At 38.6% G+C, this 19,448-nt stretch overlaps 1 protein-coding gene across 1 annotated transcript in view; it reads right to left on the bottom strand.

Moving 5' to 3' along the window:
• The window catches only part of LOC132130650 (collagen alpha-1(I) chain-like), a 72,281-nt gene that overhangs the window by 18,321 nt on the left and 34,512 nt on the right, over positions 1-19,448 (bottom strand). Inside the window, exons 5-13 of the mRNA XM_059542422.1 lie at positions 18,675-18,806; positions 18,301-18,381; positions 5,339-5,986; positions 3,768-3,812; positions 2,996-3,115; positions 1,167-1,205; positions 1,025-1,078; positions 850-903; positions 21-128 (exon numbers count right to left, since the gene is read on the bottom strand). Of these exons, the coding sequence (XP_059398405.1) occupies positions 21-128; positions 850-903; positions 1,025-1,078; positions 1,167-1,205; positions 2,996-3,115; positions 3,768-3,812; positions 5,339-5,986; positions 18,301-18,381; positions 18,675-18,806 (1,281 nt within the window). The remainder of the gene's footprint in view (positions 1-20; positions 129-849; positions 904-1,024; positions 1,079-1,166; positions 1,206-2,995; positions 3,116-3,767; positions 3,813-5,338; positions 5,987-18,300; positions 18,382-18,674; positions 18,807-19,448) is intronic.

The raw sequence follows: 19,448 nt of genomic DNA on the forward strand, positions 1-19,448 counted from the left end.
TTATAATAATACCACTTTACCTTTGTTCCTGGAATCCCCAGATGCCCCTGAGGTCCATCCAACCCATTTTCTCCATCCTTTCCAAAGACCCCTGCTCTGCCTATCACACCTTTTGGGCCACGGTCACCCTGCAAGAACAGCACACAGAAAAAAATTAATTAATTAATTAATACAAAATAATAATAATACATTTTATAAATTACGAAAAACCACATTTCTTTGTTCATCATATTTGTTAAAAATATCTAATCTGTGCATCAGGTGTTGCAACGTAAATGCAGCCAAAGAATCCAAGGATTGAGTTTTTATTAAAATGAGTTAATATTAATCAATCTATCCATCCATCCATACATACATCTATCTATCTGCTTGCTCCTTCACACAGTGGTCCATTAAATGCTATCAGAAGCTCATTTCAGCAGTGATTGATGAAATGCTTTTGAGAGCATTTAAAACCATTAAATCTTACAAACCGCAATAATCTCGCGTTTAAATCTCAGCAGTGATGGGTGGAGCTGTGTGGCTGATAACTGTCTCCCTTTCACACACATTAAACCCCAACAAATTAACTGCCACTAATTTGAGGTGATATGATGTCTTGCTCTGATAAAAAAGCAAATATTGGTCTATTTATAAATTACTTTATTTATAGCAGTATTTCAAATGTTCTTATTATGAATATGATAACATTATCATTAAAGACACAACACAACATTTTGGTAAGCAATTAGTAGGTTAATAGTACTACAAGAGCAATAGTGATACCTTAGCAAGTATCACTAATAAAAATTAAGCTTGCCTTCATAAGCATCACTAAAAATGACAACCTTGAACCATATGATATATTACCATGTCTCCCAAACGTCCTGGACGTCCTTGTTCCCCTGGCTCCCCAGGTGGCCCCTTGTAGAGAAAGTTAAGAGAGAAAGAGAGAGAGAGAGATCGTGATTTAGCAGAGCAGGTGTTGTCATCTGAGCTCAGGAAGTACTACATACTACATAACACAGGTGTTGCTGAGCCTCACTTGCGGCCCAGGTTTCCCCGTCTCTCCTTCCGGACCAGGCGGACCTTGCCCTCTCTACAAGCTCACGGAAAACAGAACCGAGTCAGGGATATTACGTGTTCAGAAACATAACAAATTTCACAAATATGTGTTGCATACTTACAGGCCAACCTGCACGGAGAAGCTGGAAGAACGGAGTTTGCTGGAGGAGAGAGTGAGAGAAAAATATAATTAACTGAGCATCACGACTATCCATGTTTATCACATTATTAAAATTACAGCTGATATTAAAGCTTTATCTGATACTTTATTAAGTTAAACTTCCGCACTGTTAAAAGTTTATTAGTACAAAACTGCTCTATTTGTCATAAGGAAGGGTTAACTTGTTGTCAAACAATCAGATAACAACTCTTTTGAAAAGTCACGACTTTCACAGATACAGCCATATGCATGCAGACAGATATTTTTTAAATCTCTTATATGCCATAAATGCTGTATTTTAGAACACTGTCTGAAGCTACAAACGTTTGAAATGCATCTTGAATCATATTTGTCTTGATTGGTAGAGCTGCACAATGTTGGAAAAAATGGCATTCTGATATTTTGTTTTTCTGCAATATATACTGGGATATGAAAAATTACAGGAAATTGCTCCAGGTTACTTGAATAGCTATATTTGGAAAGAATCAATCATTCTAGAAGGGAGTGCATTTGCATGGAAAATAAAATGATTTTAAAAAGCTGAAAATGACCTAACTTTGAAGACTTTTTTTTGAATGCAACACATTTCCATAGAGTTAAACAATTTGGGGGAAAGTGAAATGCTGATTGTTCATACTTGGGCCAGAACCAAATCAAACCCATTTTACCAACCATAATGTAAACAGAGTTTTAAAAAAATATTAAGAAAAATTTGTTCCACTCAAGTTTTTATAGGCCACATTCCCACTGTTTTTTACCCATTCAATATGACTATTATTTTTTATATACTTTTATTTTACTATACTAACTACATCTTACATTTTCAAAATTTAAACCATCAAGCTTTTATTTTTATAGCTCACTTGATTATTTTTTTAATTATATTTACTTATTTATTTAATTTGACTATTGCATTAAGACCTATCATGTCTTTATAATGACTTTGTTTCAATATATTGTGCCGCCCTACTGATTGGGGTCAGGAGAACTCAAAACCAACCTAATTATATACTGAGCTTCCTTGTGCCGATTCACTGGTTAGTCATTCAGACTATCCAGCAATTAGTCTACATTCAAAATGTGCGTTTCTGTCATTTCTGGTCTCTTATTGAAGCTTTGCTTTCTGTTACTCTGAGGAGTCATTTTAATAAAGGCAAATGCCATAACCGTGCTATTCTGGTCTTATTAAAGGCTTAATGATCCATGCTCATCCAACCAGACTCTAGACTTAAAAGCTGCCGTGTAAACTACAAAGGCATTTACAAAGGCAGCATGCTGCACACTGGACACATATCCCAAAATGAGTTACAAGGTCACAGGCTGCTTTTAATTAAACCATGCTGGCGAGGTTTCGGTTATCAGAGCAGATGCGTTCATACCAAGCTGGAAACTGACATGGATGGTGAGAGTGACTGATTGTGCTAAGGTGACCTTGTTCTGGGTTTGAGTAAAGGGAATATCGCCCCTTAAGTTACATGAACAACTTATGATATCATGCAGCACTAAGCGTAGAAAAGTCGTTGCTCTCTGCTGGATGTACAGTGAGGGATGGTTCAAAGACTGTAGGAAACAAATACCCTATTACAGCATTAAGAGAGAATTCCTTCCTCTCTTTCTCCGAGGGCATCATTATTCAATCACGGCTCATCTGAACCATTATACAAGATACAGCTGTGCACTGACAGTCACTTTAAAGGGATGAGGGATAAAGTTTAATTTTTGTAGACAGGGAGACCACAGACAGGGATGGAGCATGGAGAATGGAGAAACTGAAAAAAAGAGAAAACTTACCTGAAATGCAGCCCATTCCTCAGTTGTGTTTCCCCACAGGTAGAATGTGGGCAGCCCAGGTGGCCCAGGAGGTCCTGGGACTCCACGGCGACCTGGACGGCCCTTAAGCCCAATGGAGCCCTAAACAAAATCACAACAATAAGGAAGACTGCATCACACACACACACACACACACACACACACACACACACACACACACACACACACACACACACACACACACACACACACACACACACAAACTGTACACTGATCTATGCTTACAATCATAAACAAATCTAAAACCTGATAATAACAGAATAAACATAAATTATCTTGACTTTCACCACTATAGTTATAAACACATTTTTGCTATATCAGTTAATATAAATTGTTACAACACAACGCTATTCAAAAGTTTAGGGGGAGCAAGATGCAACTAAATGATCAAGAAAGACATTTGTGATGTTACAAAATATTTCTATTTTCTGTTGTGAAAAAGAGGCTGAAGAATCCAAACCAGCACAGTTTAGGAAGCCAGACTGACAGCATGTCTTTGCAAGCTTCCCTGTTGGCATTTGGACTTCTGTTTGGAGATTGAACACATAAGAGCAGTCTTAACTGAAGTGACAAAGGTCACAGAAGGACAGAAGGGTCAGCCGGTCATGACCACAGGCACGTGAACTTTCCATGAACTTCGGCTTGCCTACGTTCCCATGACAGTGCAGACACTGAGAGATTCACACTGAATGCTCTTGTCCATTTCTCACTAAAAACATTCTGATTATCATACCTTATCACCTTTGGCTCCTGGATAGCCATCACTCCCAGGACATCCCTAGAAGGAGTAAGTAATAGTAAAAGGCACAATAAAAACCTAAAACATTCAAAGCCACAGAGCCTGACCAAAAGAAAACCTAACTTTCATTTTGAATTAATCAATTTTCAATTGATTAAGCTTTAAAAAAAAAAATATTGGACCACAATTTATATACTAATGTAGTATTCATAAAAAAAAAAAAAAAAAAAAAAAAAAAATATATATATTTTTTGTCATCTATATATGACAAAAAATATATATATGACAAAATATATTATGTTTAGCTTTTAGTAATTTATCTCAGTCTTACCTGACCTTATTACAGCTTAATTTGTTACCATTTCTACATTTTTTAGCTTAAGTTTTTCGTCTCACATTTATATTTTTTTCAGCTTTATTTCAGTTAACAGAAACCATTTTTAATCATTTCTGTTTTAGGTAACAATAACAACACTGCACCACAGTTACAGTTTTAGACTTAAGAGTTATATAAACACATATAAATGCTTAGCTTTTAAACCGAACAGGCTTTAACTCCTTGGAATGATAAAGTCAGTTCCTTATTCAACATATGACTAAATGCTTGACCCCCACCGAGACAGAAATGCAGGGTAACAGAGTCAGGCAGAGCAGTATCTCCTTAATGTTTTCAGCTAACTGGTACAAATCAACCCTTCATGATTTAATGGAGTCCTTTTACAGTGCCTGGCCCACTGGAGCTCAGCCAGAAGCCTACAGAAGGCACCACATCTAGGTTTACTTCTGTTAGAACTTATCATTTGCAAAGTCAGGTGAATGATGCCTTTTGATTGGGTGAGGCAGATGAGTCGTTCCTCCTACAGTCAATTATCGAGAGCCATATGAATCATGCCAAGGCGGGAAATTAGATATATGCAGTATGTTGTGCAGCTTAAACAGCTGAAATATACATATACAACATTAAAGGACTGAAAAATCCCTTCTTTAATTTTTTTTCCTCTTTTTAATTTTTTTCTCCCTTTCTGCATCAGACTGATTTTGCAGATTGTGGCAGAAGTTTCCTATTTCATTTATTGTGTAAGAATCTACACGTCTTGTTTTACTTATATTAGTGTATGTGTGATGTATCTACTACAGCAATTAATTTCAGCCATTGTGTCCATTTTTTTCTGATGGAGACTGGTTTCAATTAATAATTTTGTGTTAACAGAATGTGACATGAGACCAGAACTTTCTGCAATATATATACTAGTGTTATTTTGTTAAATTATTTACTACAGTATTTTAGTATTTATAAACATTTAAAATTAAATTTTAGTTTGTTTCAGTTAATCTGTAATGCCATTTTTTTTTCTATTAAGCTTTAATTAATTTTTCAGGTTTGGTGTTAGCAATGTTAGCATTCAGCTTAAAATATTTTATTTAAGTTAGTTGCCAAGGCAACATTTTGAATTTTCATTTTCAAGTTTATCTAATATTTGTTTTTAAATTAGTATTTAAATTAGATTTAGTTTTAGCAAATAATTAACAATAACAACACTGATATATACTTAAGTTATACTCACAGGCTCACCTGGTGGCCCCACTGGCCCCATGGGTCCTCTTTGAATGCGGTACATATTCCCATCAGAACCACGCACAAGATCTCCATGCCTTTCTGTAAATATAATGGTACCTGGGTGCTCCTCAGATCCCCAGCCAGGTCCTACAGGGATTTCTGGAGTTTTGAATGTTTTTCTTCCACTTCCTTTTGAGATGCCCTCCCAAGTAGTTGTTCTCACAGGAGCCTGTGTGGTGACTCCCAAATCCTCTTTTAACAAGTAGGATTCTCGATCCTCAGGACTGGAGGTGGTTTTCAGGTGAATTTCACTACTAGGTTCAATACTTCCGGTAGGTTTCTCGGGTATCTGAACATCCAGGTTGATAATTATGGTATCCACTGGCTTCTTTGGTGAAGGTTTGCCTGTTTTGTGCTTGTCAGTGGTGATGTTTTCATCTAGACGTTTAGATTCTGGTTTCCCGTCACGGCTGCCGGTTGAGTCAGTTGGGAATGTTTTGGAAGGTTTTCCACCATTTTTAGATAAGATGTTTTGGTCTACCAGGTCTGTATCCTCATCCACCTCAAACACATCACCTCGCTCCACAAGGCCAGGACGTTTGGATCCAGTAGGCAGAGTACCATCTCCACGTATAATCCCACGTCTATGGAGACCCTATTAACAAAAAGAAATTACTTCATGTGTACCAAGAATTGAGTGTAAGCAATTATTCAATTCTGTTTGTTATTTTTCTTTTACATCTGGGAGCTTTACGTTTACTTTAATATGTTTAATGAAGATCACTTCATAATAACGTCTGTGAGAATGTTTATGCGATATGATTAAAGCTGTAATCTCCATTTTTACATATTGTTTTTGAAGTTGTTGCTGCTAACAGATGTTAAGGTAAATACAAGAGTGCAATTATTCCAGGCGGCTAAACAACAATAACTGAAACTATTAAGCATCTTGTAGCAATCAACAATGATCTACTGAGATCTGACCTCTTTTAAAGATCAGATGATTGAGTTACAACATGAGTGTGCATGAGTCTGAAACTGTGAGAGTCAAAACAGTGACAATGACACATGCAATGTCACACACACACACACACACACACACACACACACACACACACACACACACACAAAGGCTTTATTTTGAGATAAAGTCAATGAATTCTAAAGAAAAGGGACAAAAAAAAAAATAAAAAAGTAAAAGAAAAATCACAAAGAATAGTGGTCTGGATTCCATATGATCTGGGTTGGTTTGAATGATGAGAAGGGAAAGGAAAAACAGCCTTTTCTCTGTGATAAAACATCTACATCATAACGTCAAAGCCAGAGGATTGTTGCTGTATATCAAAAAGACATCATACAAAATTGAAACATGTGTCTCCTTAAAATCTGCTGTGATTCTGTCTAGTTGCTCTGTTTGCATGAAGTCTAAGCTAGGTGTTTCAGTAATGTGACTTCTGTAGGACAATACAAGTGCTTCAGTTCTCTTGATGGCATCTGCAAGTTTTACAAGTGGATAAACTAAAAATAAGAGACTTAAGAGTCACAGAAAGTTATACATTAAGATATTTTGCCCAATTATAACTATATGGCGTTGGGTTTCCAGGTTGGTCTATTTCATGACTTACAGAATTATTATTATTGTTTTAAAATATAAATAAACAAATGTGTGTGTGTGTGTGTGGTGTGTATAAATATACAATAACATAATATATTTTAATATAATGTTATGACATCAGACCATAGCCTGTAAAAATCAGATGGAAAAGCCTTTATACGAAGAAAACCTGGGTAAAATCAGACCCCTTTGCCCTAATACTATCACTAACAATGGCTCTTTCTGTAGCCATGGCCTGATAAAGTGGCACTTGATATCCACCTGGCTATGAAGGGCTGTCGTCCAGCTTATCTTCCTGCTGTTGATCTGATATCCATCTAATAGCCTTCTAAAGAGGGTCTGAACACACAGACAGTCACCCAGCAAAGAGCAGCTTCCACCCCAGCTCTAGCTATAACACCATTTGGCCACCAGGGGGCTTCTTGTTACAAGGACCAACATGAAAATATCTGTAACATTACTGCTGCATTACATTTATATTTGTTGTACTAAAAAAAGGTTGAACCTGATCAAAATCAAATAAAAAAAATATTTGTTTAGCTTTATTTGTGACAAGATTGGGATATATATATATATATATATATATATATATATATATATATATATATATATATATATATATATAAGAATATAATGAAATAATTCAGATCAACGATCACTTCAAAAATAAATGTTCCTAGATCTGTCACTGTGATGTGCACATGATGTACAACCCTTCTGTTATTTAAGGTCTGTTACAGAAAAGGCTGAACACAGTTCAGAACAGTGAAAAGGGCCAGATGACAGATCTATGGGAGAGGTAAAGGTTTCCTAAAAAAATAATGCCTTTAGGCTTCAGATTCATTATTTATACACGTGTCAACATGCCAGCTAACCACCAACAGTACAAAAATGTAAACTTGAGCAAAAAAAAAAAAAACCACTTCTTATAATACCTCATTTCTGAAAGGTATAAATTGCATCTACTGTCTGGATCTGTAATACTGTATGCAAGTGGAAAGTAAAAAAAAAAAGTGTTCGAGTGTACACACATCTTGAAGTCTATATGAAAAAGCTGATTTGACTTGAAGACAGCGACTATCTGTAAATCTATCACAGAGACACAGGTATTTATATGGGCAACGACAAACAAGCCATATCTTGCACTTAAACTGATTTAAATACAGCTTCCCATAAAAAAATTTTCATAGTGTGATGTCCTAGATTAACAAATTTAAACTAAACAAATTTAATAAAGATGGCTAGGTGCAAAAAACTAAATTAAGTAAGAAAACACCAATCACATCTGTCGAAATAACTGAATTAATTTTCAGTCTCATGCATTATGTTATTTTGGTCTTGTCATAAAACTGTTGCCAGAGTTGTTGTTTTTCTGACACTGGGGGTTTTTAAATACAATGTCAGGCTTGTCGTTTGAAAGTCGTTTGAAAAACTGGTTCTGGCTTATCTGAAGGACATCACTGGACCCTTACTGGACCCCCTGCAGTTTGCGTACCGAGCAAACAGGTCCGTGGATGATGCAATCAACATGGCATTGCACTTCATCCTGCAACATCTGGACAAAACAGGGACTTATGTGAGGATCCTGTTTGTGGACTTTAGTTCGGCTTTCACACCATCATCCCAACAACCCTCCAGACCAAACTGACCCAGCTCTCTGTTCCTAGCTCTATCTGTCAGTGGATCACCAGCTTTCTGACAGATAGGCAACAGTTAGTGAGACTGGGGAAATTCATGTCAAACAGCTGCTCCACCAACACTGGTGCCCCTCAGGGATGTGTTCTCTCCCCTCTGCTCTTCTCCCTGTACACCAACGACTGCACCTCTAAAGACCCCTCTGTCAAGCTCCTGAAGTTTGCAGACGACACTACAGTCATCGGCCTCATCCAGGACGGTGACGTGTCTGCTTACAGACAGGAGGTTGAGCAGCTGGCTGTCTGGTGCAGTCTTAACAACCTGGAGCTGAACATGCTCAAAAGAGTGGAGATGACTGTGGACTTTAGGAGAAACCCCCCTGCACTTTCCCCACTCACCATCATGAACAGCACTGTGGCTGCAGTGGAGTCATTCGGGTTCCTGGGAACCACCATCTCTCGGGACCTGAAGTGGGACAATCACATTGGCTCCATTGTGAAAAAAGCCCAACAAAGGTTGTACTTCCTTCGCCAGCTGAGGAAGTTTAACCTGCCACAGGAGCTGCTGAAACAGTTCTACTCAGCTGTCATTGAGTCAGTCCTGTGTACTTCAATTACTGTCTGGTTTGGTTCAGCTACAAAATCAGATATCAGAAGACTACAGAGAACTGTTCGGACTGCTGCAAGGATTATTGGTGCTCCCCTGCCCACCCTCCAAGAACTGTACACATCCAGAGTGAGGAAAAGGACTCAGAAAATCACTCTGGATCCCTCACATCCAAGTCACCCCATCTTTGAACTTTTGCCATCTGGCCGGCGCCTCAGAGCTGCAAATACATGAACAGCAAGGCACAAGAATAGTTTCTTCCCCCAGGCAATCTACCTCATGAACAGTTAAATGTTTCCCACTTAAACTTATGCTTATGAAAAAATGTGCAATATCCTTATATTTATTTGTTACCCCTCCATCCTAGAACATTCCTGCATCTTACTCAATCCTATTCCATTATCATTTATAGCACAATTGTTTATACACTTATTTATTTGCCAATTTGTAATTCTCCTGTAAATTTTTTTTTTTTTTGTCTGTGTGTTGTTGTCTCTGTTTACTGGAAAACTTATGTCACTAAAACAAATTCCTTGTATGCGCAAGCATACTTGGCAATAAAGCTCTTTCTGATTCTGATTCTGAGGCTGGGAATTCAATTTAGCTCTGTGCGTTACAAAAATATAAAAAAAAAAAAATCCTATAAAGAACAATGGTTATCACACAGTATACTAAAATAAGCATCACAAAAATAAAACTGAGGGAAAAATGAGAGAAGTGGTGCAAAAAATTTACTACAAAATGTAAAATACTGCACAACCAAAATATGTCAAATATAGTAAAAAAAAAAACTGCACCCTGACACTGGACATGAACCCAGCATTTGTGGTTATCTGGGTTGAACCAGCTCGGTGAAAACTATTTCCCTCACATAAACCGAAGCTACTGTAACCTCTCACATCTGCAGCCAAACCAGTCAGCCTTCAGGAGAGATGGAATAACACTCGATTAAATTAAAATTAAATTAAATTTCTGCATTTAGCAGACGCTTTTATGAAAGCGACTTACAGTGCATTCAGTCTATCAATTTTTACCTATCATGTGTTCCCGGGGAATCGAACCCCCAGCCTTACGCTTGATAGCGCACTGCTCTACCAATTGAGCTACAGGAACACTAATTGAGCTACACACACATTACTTATTTTTCAACACTGATATGTATATACATACTAGAATCCATAAAAAATCTAATCAAATTGGAGCTTCATAAACTATTGGATTAGCGTGCACCACCAAACCCACGTGTCATTATTAGATAGGGGAAGTTGATGCATGATTTGTAAGAACAATTTTCCCAAACAAACACATTTTGGAAGAGTTGCCAGATGAACCCATACCTTTGGAATGTGATTCCTCTGACCTTGTACTCCAAATGTCATTAAATCCAACAGAAAACATCCTAGCAAACACATCCAGATCCTCATGGCGACACACACTCACATTTACTCATACATACAACACCTGCAACAAAAATGCAGTGATACTCACAGTCAAGACTAGTCAAATACATGCCTAGCACACCCCCAAACTCTCAATCCACCCACATACTGTACACAAAGATAACACACACACACACACACACACACACACACACACACACACACATTTCATCTACTCCACACAATGAGACACAAAAGCGGGTGTAAGCGTGTGCCCTTGTCTTTGTGAGCTTGTAGTGTCTAGATACAAGTACTTACACGGATGCCTAGGTAGAACAGAATTAATTTATAGAAACAATGCAGTTTATACTGTAATGTTCGGCTAATAAGGACAACTGAACCAATGGGAAATTTAAACACTGTACAGAAGCAGACACATTTCTGGCAACATCTGACAGAATTCACCAGTAACAGCTTTCTGAGATTCTGCTGATGTGAATTATGTGCAAGTGGAGAGGAAAAAACACTTCCAGTATTCTGAATCAAAGAGAAGATCCTAAATCAAAGACGGTGTCATCCACACCACCAACTCATAACACAGAAAGCACTGTGGAGAGTCCTTATGGAGACAATCAATGGAGATTTGTCACAAGAGTCCTTCCCAAATAACAGATAATTGCCTCCAGAAAGGAGCCTGAAGAGAATTAAAGGCTATCTATCTATCTATCTATCTATCTATCTATCTATCTATCTATCTATCTATCTATCTATCTATCTATCTATCTATCTATCTATCTATCTATCTCTAGCTACCAATCTACAGTAGGTCTACCTAGATCTATCAACTTCTATTTATCTTATTCTATCTAGCTACATCTACCTAGATACATCCGTCCATCCATCCATAATGGGAAAGAGTAATATTTATGCATGGTGGGTTTGGGGGTGGACTGCACTAAATTACTGTCTCAGAACCCATAATTACAGTCAGTGGTGCTGGAGCAGAGGGCACCGGCAGTAGTCTGTGACTGCCCGAGGATAGAGAGGCAGTAAGGAAGAGAGCTGGCGGGATATAGACGCCTGCACAATGACATCTAATTATGGAGCTTTCAGTAAACCATCATGCACACCAAAAAGCTGAATGTCACATAATCACATGGTGTTGTTCCTCTTGTTTACTGTCATTGTGACATCCAAATGGGACACAATATTTGCATGTGTATAAATAGATATTAACTTGATTACAAACACATTTATATTTGTTGTACTAAACAAATGACAGCTGCTGCAGGGAAAGAGATAAATCTGAACAGATCAAGCAGATTGTTATATGGATGGTATTCTCAGCAGCTGTCTTAACCAAAACCTATGATTCATCTTGTAAAATCTCTTTAGAGCTTAAATATAATTTGCATTCACATTTCTAGGCTGAAAATGTTTTATAAGGCTTCTACTCATTTAAACCGACTTTGTCTCACGTGGCAATTGATAAAACTATCATACAATCGGGTTATAAATATATTTCTACTATTGGATATTAAAGTACATTACTTTTCAACCCATCAGTGGAATCCTTGGCACACTCCAATTATCTTACTATGATATCATTATGAATCTGAAAGAGATGCTTCTCAGTTCAGTGTGTCAGTGCTGTTGTAATTTGCTGAGAGGGATTTTTTTAAAGCTTGAGACATGGAAATGGTATGCAGCGTAAGCTACATAAAGAAATGAGACAAGAAAACAACTCTTTGCTTCAATTAATACTAAGATGACAGATGTGTTCATAGGCTCATCATCTTAAGTAGTTTTTTTAACACAAGGTTGCATGGCAACTGTTCTATGAGTGTCAGTATGCATGTGTAAACATTAGAGCCCGACCGATATATCGGCCGGCCGATATTATCGGCCGATATAAGCTAATTGCATTTAAATCGGCATCGGCATTTATAACGGCAGATGAAACATGAGAAACAGAGTCTCATGCTTCACTCATGTTATGAGTGTTGCATAGTGTGCCCACCAGAGGGAGCTCTGCAGCTCCAGAGTTAACAACAGTGCCAGAAGTCCACTACAGAAGAAAGCGATCAACTGTTTTGACGGTGAGTCTGTCGTTCGTCATGTGAAATGATTGTAGATTTAGTTCATACCCTGTATATAAAAACTGTGTGGTAGTTCTAGCTAACGGTCCTATCATTATCACTTCTAAATATTCTGTAACATCACTTACAGCCGCTAATGCATTGCTATATTAGATTAGCCACTGTGACGAGTGGGGCGGGGCCGAGGGACATGGGAGCGAGGCCGGGGGAGTGATTGGAGATGAACTACACCTGTTCGTCCCACCGGTCTCGAGGCCCATGGAGAAGATGGAAGGATATAAAACTGGAGCGACGACAGTGAAGGACGAGAGAGGACCAGGCCTGGGATTTTAGTTGTGTTTTGGTTTTTATTTTATGCGCACCAGTCGTCCGTGAGGGGCTGGTGTGCTGTTTTGTGTTTATTTTGTTATTAAAATGTTTTTGATTGTCCGCCGGTTCCCGCCTCCTTCTTCCGGATGAATATGAAGGTTTTATCGTTACAGTGGTGCCGAAACCCGGGAGAAGGAGGGACGCGCTGCTGAAGATCCCTCGCCGCTGTGGTGAATCCGCGGTGCCATCGAGCTGGCGAGGAGTGTGCCGCCATGGACGCTCGAGGCGGTGGGCTGGAGCGAGTTGCCGGGGACGGGCGAGCTCACTACCGGCCGCCCACGATGTGGAGAGACGGCTGCCGTCCGTGAGGGAGCGGAGTAGTCGGCGCCGTTCGCCAGGTGGCCGGAGCCTGCTGCCTCCGCCGGAACGGGGAGGAGCAGGGAACGGGGGACTCCTGCCGGCTGCCCAAAACCGGAGGAGCCGTCGCCGTCCACCGGGCGGCGGAGGAGTGTCGTGCCGTCCGCCGAGGGCCGTCCAGTGCCACCGCCAGGCACCGCGGAGGAGATCACCCAGCTGGTGGAGGGCCGAGCAGCGGTGCGTCTGGGAACCGGAATTTTTTTTTTTTTTTTTTTCCTCTCTCCCCTCTCTCGTCTCTGTCGCTCCTCCTTCCATCTCCTTTTCTCTCGCCTCGCCTGTCCTACCCCCAGGTTCCCGCAGGTCCCCGGGAGCGGCCCCCCCGGAGGGAGGGGGGGGGGGGGAGTAGAGCGCAGTCTCGGGAGTACCCCCCGGCCTGCGAGGGGCGATGGGGGTATGTGACGAGTGGGGCGGGGCCGAGGGACATGGGAGCGAGGCCGGTGGAGTGATTGGAGATGAACTACACCTGTTCGTCCCACCGGTCTCGAGGCCCATGGAGGAGATGGAAGGATATAAAACTGGAGCGACGACAGTGAAGGACGAGAGAGGACCAGGCCTGGGCTTTTAGTTGTGTTTTGGTTTTTATTTTATGCGCACCAGTCGTCCGTGAGGGGCTGGTGCGCTGTTTTGTGTTTATTTTGTTATTAAAATGTTTTTGATTGTCCGCCGGTTCCCGCCTCCTTCTTCCGGATGAATATGAAGGTTTATCGTTACAGCCACAAAGCTAATACCATGTTTATCAGTGGAAGAGCGCGAACGTTAATAGGAGGTCAAACTATAACGTTAGCGTTTAACTTATTCTTATTCTATTGCGGTGTGTTTCCCACATAATGACCGCGTAATTGGGCCTTTCACACAGGACGCGGTATGCACGGCGCTTGCCGCTGGGCTCAGCGTTGCCCTTCAGATACAACGCGATTTGCGCTGCGCTATGGCATAGGCGGAGTTTTAAAAACGTTTAGCGGGAGCTCTTTCATAGTCTGTTCCTCTTCCTTTCGGTCAGCAGCAAACATGTATCTGTCCCGTTGTAAGAAGGCAGCGATAGCGCTAGTCCTGCTGATGAGAATTAAGAGAGAAGCAAGGAAGAAGAGGCTACCCTCAGGTCCAGAGAACAATTTGGTGAATTCAGGCTGGTTACGTTACTCTAACGCTAATAGCTTCCTTTTTAGCAGGCCCCTTAAATTCTTGCTATTAACTTGTTTGAAGGTGGTTCTTCTCAAAATTGACAGCGGTGTGTTCATGACACTAACGTTAACCATTCAACTTCAAATTGATTCCGTAATCTTCCGGTAATAGTAGGCAAGACGATGTTTTGATTCAGACTGCACAAAGAGAAGAGGAGAAGATATACGGGTCTGTTGTGAATGTGTCTGTGAGAGCAAATATAGTGTAGTTACAGTAACTACAGTAGGTGCGTCAGAAATGATTAAACCAGAGGGGACATGTAAATAAATGTGAGCTGAACAAGCGCTTTTTTTTTTTTTTACATATTGTTTCAAAGCAGCTTTACAGACATAACAGGAAAATGTTGAAATAATATTGTTAAATATAAGTAGGTAATACCTATTGCTTGACAAATAAAAAATATATATATATATTTCTCATTTTTGCCTATGTAGGAGATCCCAGTTTATTATTATTATAATTCTAATGATGACATGAGTAATGATACATGGTGATATTATTAATACACATGCTTATTCTTTCTCCGTCTCTCTTTCTGCCTACAGATGGCTGAAAAAGGTGAATGCTGTAGCAGCAAAGTGTGGGACTACTTCTGCAAATACTTTAACTTTAGTATTATATAAAAGTGTTAAATGTTTAAAACCAGACTGTTTTTTGATCATTAAAAAATATATACTTTTGATGTGCAATTGTTTAGTCATTGAGACTGTAATCTAAGGCTTTTTTTTTAACATAGTCCATAGGCTCTTTTCGAGTTAATATCGGCATCGGCCCCCAAAAATCCATATCGGTCGGGCTCTAGTAAACATCTTTGTAAAATCTTGCTCATCAAAAAGTGAGGCAAGAGGATTGGAAGGAAAGAAAAACAGGAACCTACAATACTGTTCAAAAGATGGGGGTTAGTAAAAAAAAAGTCATGTTTTTCCTATTTTGCACACCAAGGCTGCATTTATTTGATCTAAAACAGTAATATTGTGAAATATCATTACAATTTAAAATAACTGTATTCTATTTGAATATATTTTTAAAAATGCCGTTTTTCAGAGCTGAATTTTCAAGATATGCTGATTTCATACTCAAAAACATTTCTCATTATGATTAACAAAGTTCAAAAGAAAAGTGTTTATTTGAAATAGAAATATCTTCTAACAAATTCTTTACTGTCACTTTTAATGCATTCTTGCTCAATAAAAATGATTTATTTCTATTAAAAAACAAAAATCTTACTGACCCTAAAGTTTTGAACAGCATTGTACTATACTTCAATATCAATAAATCAGTAAAACAATGACTATTTTAGCTCTGAAAGTGTCCGAATGGCTCACCTGGGTGTGATGTAACAACTTAGCCTTTAGTTCAAATCCCTGCCTTCTCAAAAGCCATTAATAATAACTACCCTTAGTGCAGAAAATAACCAAGATGATAAAACGGATGAAATGCACTCAACCTACTCTTTGACCTTTGTCCCTGAAATGAAGAACAAAAGGTGAGATATTTGGCATCTTGGGTTCTTTGTAAACATCTTGTATAAACAACATTTCCAAAGTGTTTGGTTTAATGATAGTTGGAAACGTCTCATTCATGTCCACGCTTTTGTCCATAAACAAATAGATCTCACATTTCTTACTTTACACTCACAGAGAGAGTGAGTTCAAAGGCACGTCTGGAGATGTTGAATGCCTCACAGCCCGTCTGAGTACTTCTGACACTTCCCTAGAGGAGTTCTCCTTCCAATTCAACTCTTATTTTAGTGCAAACTCAGAGTAAATCAATTACAGACTTGTGCCCTCCTCTGCCAAACGAAACCCACGGGAAGGACGAGGCTATTTCTAAACACACCAACACCCTTTTTAAACGTATATAATGCCCCTGCAGACTGAGCAGACAGACACAAACAGAAATCCATTAGAAAATCTGACAATCACACGCACGTCAGCCAGTGGGTCAAGCAAACCTGTACTATAAAAGTAACACATAAAACCCCATGTCTCAATAGATCTTGAGCCATGATGCCTGTATAATTAAACTGGCAAAAAAATCCCTAATAATAATTATAATAATGATGATTTAAGGTATCAGTAAATTAACAAGCAATACTGGACAAGGATTGGAAATCTCAGTTGGTCAACCCAAAAATATGCATGCATACACACATCAAACTACACATTCATGACTTAGTCCTCAAAGCTGTGTGACAAGCTAAATTAGTGATCACCTTTGACCCCTGACCTCCTGTTGGTTTAAAGGGGATCAAAGAAAGCCCTAAGTTTCTTATTAATCTGTTCCACTGGGAGCATGAGTACAGGAAACTGGCAAACCAAAAATGGAGCATCAAAGCGAAATACACCAGCAAGATCAGAGTCTAGAGGTTATGCCACAAGAGAGACCGAAACTGGAGAAATAAAACAGGTACTTAAAAAAAAAATCTGGTACTCTTTAGTCTTTGAAATCCACCACCTTTTGACATAACATAATGGAGTCCAGGTGATTGATTGATGCACTAGATGTTTTAAACATGATATGGTACGTTCTGAACGAATGAAACATTTGGTTTTGAATCTAATGGAATATGGAGTCCATTGTTATTCATATCTGCAGTTTCTAAGCCCACAAAAACTATGAATCCATTGACCAAACAGCTCACAGCTGCCAAACACACAGGGACTGACTGGGCTGCTATAGCTCAGCAACACCACACACAGTCTTTATTTGGCATAAGAAAAGACTTAAAAAGATTTGGAAAGCCCATTTGGGTTTGATATGTGATCACAGGTTCACAGTATGTTGGAAGACTGGAATACTTGGAAGTCATTTGTTCTCATCAGGAATTTCTTTGATTTTGTACATATAAAAAACGCGGATTAGGCATTAATTAACTATCAGCCTGACAGGAAAGGTGTGCAAATACAAATACAGCTTCTAACGAGGTCAAACATATGTTGTGTGGAAATACAAATTGACAGTTCACATGTAATGCTTGAGGCCACAATTTCAAGCAGTTGTATCCACATCAAACATGCAATAAAAATATGATTCGCAAAACGTAGTTCTTTTCAGCATTAGACAGATAGTAATAACAACCCTGTGGAGGTAACTATTAAAATAAACTTGCTGAGATACACATGTATACTATTTGAGTTACAAGAAAGAAAGACATCCAATTGATTTTTAGAACTCTAGGGGAATACCAATATAAATATTTGAATAGTATTTTTAGGATGTTTGATCTTTTGCTAGGTGATTTAATGTAAATTTAATTAATATTTAAAGAGTTACTTTACCCAAAATTTGTCATCATTTACTCACCTTCATATAGTGCCCAAAATGAGCAAAAAGCAACTTAAATTTAATAAAATTTATTTAATTTAAAGTGGTCCATAAGACTCGTCTGCTAAATTCCTATTTCTACTGTATATATAGTTTTCTGAAGTTGTAAAAAGTTTTTAGTGATGAAGAGAATAAACAGACCACTTTTATGGTGCTTCTTCGTCATTTTTAAAAGTGTGACAGTCCTCTTTTATTCATCTTTTTTTGTGATATAAAAGAGACGACTATGGATATTCTGCAATATGTCTTCTTGTATGTTTTACAGAAGGTCATGTAGGTTTGGAATGGCATGAGGGTGAGTAAATAACAGCATTTTCATTTATTGGGTGAACTATGAATTTTACTTCATATGACAAGTAACTTAGTAACTATGGTACAGCAGTATAGTATTGATACTTACAGTCCGCTTTGCATGGAAAGAGTCACTGTCCTCTGCTGTCTCTAATAAGTCCTCCAGGTCATTTGAGGACAGCAGAAGTTCCTGGACAGGGAAAGGGAAAAGATGACTGATAAAAAGATGATGTATGTAGATACAGTAGAACTCTTGAAAGATGTATACTGAGATAGGAAATTAAATGCAGAGTGCACAATATTAGCGCACACAACAATACACAATATTTTAAACACACACAATAGTATAAACACACTTCCCATATATTTTGTTGTTTAAGTCATAGTGAATTCATCAGTCACTTGGCAGAAACTAGTCTTAACTCAGAAGACATCAGTGTGGGCAGGTTGAATGACATTCCCTGTACAGTGTGGCTCGCTAACCTCTTCAGTGTGTATGCGAGGAGAGCGAGGTGGTTTGTGTCTGTTTCCTCCACACTGAGATTGGAAAAAGGTACACTGATCTCGGGCTGCATCTGGTTCTCCCATCAGAAACGCAACTTGCATCAGATCACCCTAAAGAAATGAGACAAATGAAACTATTAAACCTACAGACACATAAATACAACCCATACGGCCATACAGTGTAAAGATGCACGCCTGCTTACAGACACACACACACAAATACATAACCATACCACATGACTGAGTTCAGTGTGAGAGTATGTAAATGGGATGTTTGGGGTCTATGATTTCATTTTCTTGGACTCATCTTAGACTTCATGCTGTATTAATTCCCCGTCTAACACAACCAAAAAAAAAAAAAAAGCCTTGTGTTATGCCATGCAATTTTTGTAAACCAACAAATCATACTCTTGTTAAATTTTGCATCAGATATTATTTATTTAAGAAACCATGCTGGCAGTCTGTAACAGATAGTTGCACATAAAAAAATATAAAAATCTATATCTGCTTGTCAGCAACAGAATTTCCAAAATCTGGAATCTTGGATGAGTATAAATGCAGATGTTCAGCTTAGGGTATAGTAACTCCAATACACAGAGAGCCCCTCATCCTCCATAAAACTGACTTTGGGTTTAAATGCCAACTGGGAACATTTTGGAGATGTATTTACAGTATGTGTTGATGAAGGATACACTTTTCACATCACACAGTAAGTTATGGGTACTACAACCTTGCATGTTTACACCTAAACAA

This window comes from Carassius carassius, chromosome 47 (genome assembly GCF_963082965.1).
Source record: "Carassius carassius chromosome 47, fCarCar2.1, whole genome shotgun sequence".
Lineage (NCBI taxonomy): Eukaryota > Metazoa > Chordata > Actinopteri > Cypriniformes > Cyprinidae > Carassius > Carassius carassius.